This window comes from Nelusetta ayraudi, unplaced genomic scaffold (assembly GCF_046127955.1).
Source record: "Nelusetta ayraudi isolate G7.1 ecotype Tasmania unplaced genomic scaffold, CSIRO-AGI_Nayr_v1 ptg000008l, whole genome shotgun sequence".
In the NCBI taxonomy this organism is placed as follows: Eukaryota; Metazoa; Chordata; class Actinopteri; order Tetraodontiformes; family Monacanthidae; genus Nelusetta; species Nelusetta ayraudi.
The window spans coordinates 7,250,925-7,260,000 of record NW_027466058.1 but is presented as its reverse complement, the minus strand read 5'-3'; the positions used below and the strand labels follow the sequence as shown (position 1 = coordinate 7,260,000).

Genomic DNA, 9,076 nt, shown 5'->3' with positions numbered 1-9,076 from the left:
GTGAAACCGCCGTGCATAAAAAGTAGCACAGATACTTGTTTTTACTGCTCTGTTGTAAAGATAATGACACCAGATAATGACAGAAAGACACTTTTAATGATCAATTATGTCGGCCGTGTCATGTGTTCAGATGTATAAAAAAAAAAAGCTGTCAGAGCCAAAATGTTCCTAACAGGTGGCAGTCGGTTCCCAACACAAAGGCGGGACTGTTTGGTGGCCCTTGGGGGCTATCAGGACCCTGAGAACAAAGCTCAGACAGAAACCCAGAGCGCAAACGGAGCCAACACACAGACGTCTCGTTGCGCACAAGCGACACAAATCCTGTCAGTGGCAGGCAGGAGGAAACCAGCCGCCTCTTTTTGTCCATCTGCAACCCCATTCAGGCAGCTCAGACCGGGCCCACCCCGCGCTAAACACCGCCCACTTGCTAAAGCGGTCAGACTTTGACATGTTGGTTTTTCTCTGAAACGGTTTCATCATCGGTCGAGCTGAGCGAAGGCGATACTGATCTGCAATTCAAGCCAAAGCTTCCATAAAAAGAAGCCTCCCCCTTTGCAGGAAAGCTTTGTCTTTTTTCACTTTAAATGACTTTAGACTTGTCAAGAAGAAGGTCAAGTCAGGCGGGGTGGATGTGAAACAGGAGAGGGGAAGGGCTTCCTGTGTCATTGTCCCCTCGCTCAGCCAGGAGCAGCCGCCGCGCCAGCAGTGTCACTTTAATCGCCCTCGCCGGTCTTCCTATTGCTCTGCCTCGGCCACGATGGATTGTTTTCCCACACGCACAGACTGACAGTGCTTTGACACTTGACACAGGGTACGCACGTGCTGAACATACACATGTGCAGCACTTAAAAAAAAACAACCACACAGACGGGTGAACGGCCTCCAGCAGAGAGTGTAAAAGCACTCATGAAATGAACCGTTACTGTGCTTCATCGGTCACCCTCCTTTGCTTCTCCACTAGGGGCACATTTCTGAAAGGTGCCCCTAGTGGACGGAGATCTAGTGACTGTGGAGGCCAACTGAGAACAGTGAACTCATTACTACATCCAGTAAACAAGTTGGGGATGATTCGAGTTTGTGGTATGCAGCCGTTATCTTGGCTTAAGAAGCCAAAGTGGTGCTCATGGGTGGTCATGAAGAGATGCTCACTCAAACTGTGCTCTCAAACCAGCCTGTCCAGTCTTCTCTGGAGTTTCAGTTTGGGACCAAACGTTAGTGCGCAGTATATGATGAAATATCCAGGCCAGCCTGTCCAATGCCATTGCCTCATAGTTATATCCGTGCAAGCTGTTCCTGCCTTTTCTTTGACATTACATCGACATAGTGTGTGAAGAGACTGCTGCAGGATTCACCCACCCCCCTCCCCCCCTTCTCCAACCACCACCGCCACCACCACACACCCACACCTACGCACACAACTGCAATAAACCTCTGTACAGTCAATTTCTATGTATATACTTGTGTGTGTGTGTGTGTGTGTGTGTGTGTGTGTGTGTGTGTGTGTGTGTGTGTGTGTGTGTGTGTGTGTGTGTGTGTGTGTATGTACACTCAAATTGAATGCACTGACATTATTGCTCAGTAGCGAGTAGACGAAGGAGGAACATTGTGAAATGCATCACACAGTATGCTGTAGATCTTGAGACTCAAGTATGAAGATGCCAGACGGGTGGAAAAGGACGAAGGAGGAGGAGGGGGAGGAGGAGGAGTAGAGGGTGAGTGTACGCCGTGCTCACATGTCTGGACAACTCAGGAAGGAAGTCCACTCCCCAAAACCTGGCACCGACCCACACGGCAGACAGTAACGTGCGCACAAGTGTTTGGATGGCGACTGAAAATCCGTCCGTAGCATCTTTTTCACAGGAGACTCTGCCCTCACGAATGTACATTAGCAATGGCGATAATGCTGGTGTCCTCTCCCATGTGCCCCAGGAGGCTCTTTCAGACTAAGAGCAGTAATCATTTGCTCAGATGAGGGAGTCTGCCTTCGTTTGTGTTGTTTGTTTCCTTCTTTGGTTGAGTCGAGTGGGGGGTCCTATAGTAGTGAGGCAGGAGGTCTATAGTGGCTTTCTGTTGCTTAGCCAGACACAGTTTGCTTGGTTGTGTTATTGCGATCGACCCGGCGTGTCGGAGCGCACATGAAAGCGTTCCTCTCCGTTCGTGCGCTCCATTGCTGAGCGATCAGAACAGGATGTGGTTACACGGGGGTGCAAGAGGCGAATGCTTTTTCATGCAATACGTTCAGCACCTCCCTGCAGCCTCTTTGGGTTTCCTGAAGGTGCTGATAGACGTATGCAATAGCTGATTTGTGAAAGAAGGAAAGAAATGCTCCTCCGTGAAGCTCGCCGCGTCACGGAACATCGTAGTACGTCGCGCCGGGGCCAAAAACCCGCAGCAGAGTGGCGCCGGGACCAAAACGCAGTGTCACAAGACAACTCGCACGGACTACGAGGAACTCTCTTATTTTTAGACGTCTGCAAACACCGGGTTTGTGTATTTACCCCGGCTAGAAGAAAAGTGCCACGTCTCCCCACTGTAGAAATACACGGAAGAGGAAACGGCCTCGGCAGAGATGCGCGAAAAAACAGGAAGCACCTCGTGTTAAAAAAAAAACAAAACAAAAAATAGGGCTCTCCATGACAACGGCATGCCAAACATTGTTGGTGCTAAAATGAATATTTTGCTTTGTTGACTCTTGGAAGAAGGTGCGTCCGAAGGCTTAATAGTCTGATTGAAACATCGGGCTCTTATCTCGAGAATTTCACTCATTTTTTTCCTTTTCTCCCATTAAAACATTCCGTCCTTCCGTCTCTATCACTGCTCCTCCTGCACTCGCGGGTCGCGGGGCTGCTGGAGCCTCTCCCAGATGTCTTGGGCCAAGTTGCCGGTTCATCGCAGGGCCAAAACATTCCACGCAAGTTTCTAAATGTGACGTCTCAGGGTCGTTGTTGGTGAAATTCCCTGCCACTTTTTGTTACTTCTGCACAAAAAAACTGGAGAAGACCATTACAACAGAAATACTACTAATAATAGAACAACTCTGATCTAAAGATAACTTTGGTTAATTAATAAGAATTTCTTCAACGTGAAGAAATTCTTATTCTTATTTTTGTTGTTGTATTATTGTCCTATTATTACATTTAATATTACAATCAGTTTACATATGAATATCTCTTTTGTTTAGAATTGTCTTTTGTTGTTGGTTTTGTTGTTTTCTGTTTTGTTGTTTTCTGCTTTCTGTTATCTAACCGTATATACTTAATTTAGTTCACCAGCTTGTATATCTATTTAAGTTAGGGGGTAGGTACATATAAGTTTTTTACTTCTTCCTACCCCTTTTCGAGCATGACCAATATTATTTTGATGTATATTTCACTGATGTTTGATTGCTTACTCTATTATTTTTTTTTTATATATATGTTTTTCTTTAAGTTTTCTTTCATATGTTTTGGGTTTTCTATCCCTTTTATTTTTTTTTTATTACTTTTCCCATGTTCGAAATAAATAAACAAGTCAAATCAAATCAAATCAAGTGACTGGTTCTAAGTGCCACTGCCCTGTCTGTCTTTCTGTCTAGCCATGGTTGAGATGCACCAGTCCCACTCCCCCATCACCGTCACCGCCAGTCACCAGCGCTACATCTGTCCCGAGGGCGCCAGCGTCCAAATGGTCTGTCACCAGAGCAGTGTCGTGCACAAGGCCGACGCCATGCGGCAGATCTGGCTCTACAACCCCCTCAGCGACCAGCACTGCTCGGGCCACGTGGGCCCGCGGAACCTGTCCTTCGCCGGCCACAACCGCACCTTGCCGCGGGGGGTGCGATTTGGGCACGCCGAGCAGATCTTCTGGGTGGTTCTGGAGAACGTGACCCGTGCCGACCAGGGCCGCTACTGCTGCACGGTCGGGGTTCGCCACAGCGAGCACAAGCACGACAACATAGTGAGGTTCCACAGCTACAGTCTTCTCCAAGTCACATCACGTAAGGGCTCCGCTCAATCTTAGCCTTTTGCGGTCTTTTTTCAAACAAAGATTTTGTGTTTCGGTTGTGTTAAAACGTACGAGTTTCTGAGTTGTCGCTGTCATTGCGTAACGCAAACCTAAACATGCATCCATCCTTTTGCAGGGAAAGGTGGATTTCATAACTGCACCTTCTCCAGTACCGTACCAGTTGCAGGTAACGTTCCTTTTTTTCTAGCGCTCATACTAGGGTTGCCACCTCCCAGAGTTACAAATCTGGGACATCTCGGGGGGTGGTGGGGGGGGGGGGGGGGGGGTCAAGTCCGTTGACGGGGGGTGTCACCGAAATATACGGGACAAAGTGAAGTGCGCCCCGTATCAGTTCGTTACGGGACAGGTTTTTTGGTTGCCAAATATGGGCCAGTCGCGTATTTTACGGGAGTAGACCACAGACGGAAATCAAATGAGGTTTTGTCAATTTGTCCCGGGAGAGATTTCATTTTTCCCGGGACGGGTGGTGAAAAAAGAGAACAACTCTGGGAAAAAAACGGGACGGGTGGCAACACTAGCTCATACCCAAGCAGCTAACAGGTCCGTTGTCCTGTGAAGGCGACCCTCACTTTTTCTCTTGCAATCCTCCAGGCACCATACCAGTGGCTTTGGCCATCGCAGCCTGCATCCTGGCTCTGCTCTCTCTGCCCCTCATCCTGTTGCTTGTGTACAAACAGAGGCAGAACGTCCATTCCCGCAGACGTACGTATCGCCGACAAGCGCGCTAATGCGCTAATATTCCAGTGTGGCTTTATTTGAAACGCAGCTCTCCCCCTACTGGGGCCCTCATAAACGCTTTGTCCGACACACATTTCCTGCCAGTCAGGCGGATTAACTGTATTTTACACACTGTTCTGCTCCGTTTTCATTCACTCACAATGAATGGCCCATTTCCCATTTCCTCTCTCCCAGGTGCACAGGAGATGACGAGGATGGACAGGTAAGCTTTCCCACACGCTGCCCTGCTGTTTGTGCGCGGCAGCATCAAAACACAGCTGCTGAATGAGGCCGGATTTATTTTTCTTACACACAATCAAAAAAAAAAGAAAAAAAAGAAACATCCTGATTTAAGGAAATTGCTACAGCAGCATGAAAAAAACATTTCACTTAACCAAACTAACAGAGCTGTATTGTCGATTTTTGCAAAAGGGACCTCTCTGCTTACAACACAGACTCCCAGAAGCTGCATTTATAACTATCTCTTGTAGTGAAAGATAAATAGAAAGAGCAATGTGAGCGCATGTGTATGTGCACAGTCCGCTGTTTTGACTTTGATCTCAAGGTTTAACGCCTTGACTGACGTCGTGCTGTGCTGTGCTGTGCTGTGCGTCTGTGTGTGCAGCGAGGCTCTTGGCCACGAGAACCCCGTGTTTCTCGGAGGATCGCCGCAGACTAAGACGCGGACCGTGTCGCAAATCATGACCAGGCAGTCCTCAGAGACGGGACGCCACCTGTTGTCCGAGCCGGGAACGCCGCTCTCCCCCCACGCGCACGGGGACGTCTTCTTCCCGATCGAAGGTAGGCGACGACAGGGACTCAACGCACACTGAAGGATCACAGCAGCGGCGCCGCCAAAGCACAAAGAGCTTTGCTGAAGACAAAGCTTAACTTTTCAAAAGGCAGGCTTGCTGTCCAACGGCTCCCCCCCCCCCGGCCCCCTTCTTTCATTGCACAACAGATCAGTTCCGAGAACACCTATTTCAAAATGTTCAGCCACTATGGTAAAGGCGGATGCAATGAAATGTCTTTTTTTTTTTCTCTCGAACCTTCTTCCGAAACATCCTGCATTAGGTGCAAGTGCGGATGGAAAGATGCCCACACTCTTGTGCAAAACTGCATCTTTGCGCCCTCTCAATAAAAAAAAATAATAAAAAAAAGGTGTTTGCTGTGACGTTTAAAAATGGCAGATGTAAGGTTTTCGACGGTCACTCCCACTCAACCGAGAAGTGCTGCGCGGTGCCGTCGTCACATCGACTTCTTCTTCCCTCGCCGTACTCGCAAAGCCAACCCCCGCATACCAGCGCATCTGGTTTGACACGAATGGCCCCGCTTCAGCTTTTCTCTCTAACTCCACTTGAAATCGCACCGAACCATTAGTCACAGTGAGGAACTTCTTCAGTCCGTGGTGTTTTATATTTTCCCTACCTATTGCCAAGCACTTGGCCAGACATTCCAGGCATACTGAGGTGGGCTGTCCCATTTCCTGGCAGCACGGTCAATTACGGTGCGCAGCGCAGGGTAGAAACTATTTTATGAAACCTGCACCCCCCCCCCCCGCAACAATAGTGTTCAGGGCAGCAGGCTGGATATTAGAAATAGAAAAAGGGCCACAGTCTTTGTCCAAAGGGATTTTTTTAGTTTAATGCTGTCAGGCAGCTTAATATATGCCCACCATCAGTGGAAAGCTTTTCTTTCTTTTTTTTGTTGCTGAAATCAGACTTTTTAGTTATAATTGAAATGTGATTACCATCACACTCTGTGAGTAGTTTATGGCCCTGAAGTGACATTGCATGAGCAGCAGAAGACACAGTGCGGTGACGGAAGTAAACATGGACGTTGCTCATGTTAGCGTGCGTGTATCAGTTCTTCAATTATTGGAACGGGACCTGAATTGGAACAAAATGAAAAGATCATAATTTCTGTCCAGTGATGAACTCCATCAACATGGCCCTGCGGTGCTTGTTTCATCCCTACCATCATTTGATCTTGTCAAGTCCTACATCCCTCATCAGATATCTGTTGGAATTACTGCTGTACGTGGCCAAGGTTTTGTATTGAAAATAAAAAAAAACAAACAAAAATGCCGTATTTGGACCACTTCTGTCCGGAGTGTGAACGAGGCCTGAGGCTGCTAGACGCTCAGCTGACCCACATATTGGGATACAAATGTGAAAACCCTGGCTTGTCAAATGCCCAGACCACAAAACACATTGAGTACATGGCGAGGTTGACGTCTTTTGCCAGACCTTACTTTGGTCGTTGGTCCACTTCATATCTTTTTTTTCACCATTTGTGGCACGCTAACCTTCGCAGCGGGGAGGAATTTTACCAACTTCCCCCTTGTCCTCTACGTGTTGCAACTCAAGTAGGCCTCCTCCTTCTGCTTTTTGCTTTGAGTAAACACATCTTTTTCAGGGAAATTGCTCAGTGGCTGCCAGCTTCAACACCTTCACGCGGCTGAAAACAACATGTGTTCTGACCAAATCTTTTAACAGGAAGTGTCTTTTTTTTTTTTTTTTTTTCAAAGTCAACAGTCATCATATCTCAAGTTTCCACGCACACGCTGGCTCACAGAGGCGGCGTGCGCGTTGATGCGCCTGCCACCATTCTTTACCCTCCCACTGACACGCTGTGTTTTCTATTCCAGACGTCATCCTGGAATCTCCGTAGTTGGAGGCAGATTTCAAGGAGCTTCGACCGCTGATCTTCAGACGGTCCTGTAACTCTCCTCGTCATCGCTCGCTCCGCAGCGGTGCCGGCTCAACAATAACCTCTTCTGGGATTGTTGAATGTACATTGTCTGGACTGCAGGAGGGAGCAGACTGTGTCCTAAACTGTTTCCACCTGTGACAACAGCTGGAGAACTGAGGAAAACCTTTTTTTTTTCTTCCCCGTTTGTCGTTTTGCGATGGTGCCTGCCGGGGGTTGTGTAAGAGGCGAGGGACTCAGCTTCGACTGAGTGGATCAGCAACATTTTCAGAAGAACTTTGGCTGTTAAAAGGTCACCCGATCATCGCGATCACGACTGGCTTATCGAGTGTGAATCTCTGACGTCTGAAGCCTTCGAAGCCACTTTCACAACTAAAGTGTTTGCTGCAGAAGAAACCAACTTGGGAGACACAAGATGACTTGTGCCCATCCAGTTTTCTTCCTCTTCATCAATCATTCCAAAAAAAAAAAAAAGAAAAACAAAGAAAAAGATTCAAGTGGTGCTGATGATTATGGTGGTTATGGTGATAAAAGATCCCCTGTTAATTAAATCCAACGGCCATGTGAACTCACAGGTCGACATGTTTGACTTCACATTGATCTGTGCCCCAGGTGAGATTACACTGGCTCCTTGTATCACTGGCCTCACTTTTTATTTTATTTTTTATTTTATTTTTTAATTCTCTTCTCTCTTTCCTACCTCGTTCGCTGCATTAAGAGATCTGCCTCTGCAAATGCTCCTCCTTCATACGCCGTCTCAGAAAGCCAACCCTTCACAGTGGCCTTAAAAATTCACAGAAAGTGCAGGTAGTGTTTGTGAAAGGCTCTTGCGTTGTTTCAAGAGAGGGAGAGAAAAATAATATTTTTTAAATTGTACATGCGTTTGAATGTAGCAGATTCCAAATAAAAACAAATAAACAAAAATGATGAAGCCATGCCAATGTCAGTGTGTGTGAGTGTGTGTTTGTGTATTGTGTTTTTTTTTTTTTTTGGTCTATTATGTACATATGCAATATGCTCATCAAGCTTCATTTGCAGTGTATATTTGACAGGGTATTATGTACATAAAAAAATATTAAGAATTTAAAACCAATCAAACTTTCAAGTGTTTTGGAGAGAACATGAGAATTTTTGGCAAATTTTTGGTTAAAAAATGGACCGGTTTATATTGTATACAGAATTACTTTGTGATAAATAAATTAAAAAAAAAAGGGTGTGGAGAAGAAGTATTGTGTGAAGGCAGTATTTTTTCTGTGTATTGCATTGTAATTGCCATGGTTGTCAACTGTAAAATAAAGTGGAGCTCCGAAACAAGCGAGCCCAAGGTGTGTGGCTTTTGAAATAATGAGTCCTGCGAAGCGGCCGGGGTTCCAGCGCCATCGCTGACCAAGGACGCGCTGCGTTCGCTGCTGAGGGAGCGATCACTAACGGAACAAGGCTGTTCCACTTGTTTGCCTCCAAGATGTTGCTCGCTGAGGAATACCGGCATTGAGGAGCGCAAGTGAATGAACAGACGATAACAGACGAGTCACAGGTCTAGACAGGTGACAAACAGTTCCTTTTAATGCAGTCCCATCTGAGCAACTGCTGTGTTGTCTTTGCAAAACCTGCATGACTTTGGGTTAACACCGTTTCTAGCCAG

The 9,076-nt window shown here is 46.8% G+C and overlaps 2 protein-coding genes across 2 annotated transcripts in view; one reads left to right on the top strand and one right to left on the bottom strand.

Moving 5' to 3' along the window:
• The window catches only part of vsir (V-set immunoregulatory receptor), a 12,220-nt gene extending 3,566 nt beyond the window's left edge, over nucleotides 1-8,654 (top strand). The window contains exons 2-7 of the mRNA XM_076019061.1: nucleotides 3,575-3,976; nucleotides 4,121-4,171; nucleotides 4,597-4,707; nucleotides 4,918-4,945; nucleotides 5,348-5,523; nucleotides 7,373-8,654. Coding sequence (XP_075875176.1) covers nucleotides 3,575-3,976; nucleotides 4,121-4,171; nucleotides 4,597-4,707; nucleotides 4,918-4,945; nucleotides 5,348-5,523; nucleotides 7,373-7,395 — 791 coding nt within the window. The 3' untranslated portion in view covers nucleotides 7,396-8,654. The remainder of the gene's footprint in view (nucleotides 1-3,574; nucleotides 3,977-4,120; nucleotides 4,172-4,596; nucleotides 4,708-4,917; nucleotides 4,946-5,347; nucleotides 5,524-7,372) is intronic.
• Nucleotides 1-9,076, bottom strand: part of cdh23 (cadherin-related 23) — a 141,031-nt gene that overhangs the window by 21,095 nt on the left and 110,860 nt on the right. The window lies entirely within an intron of this gene.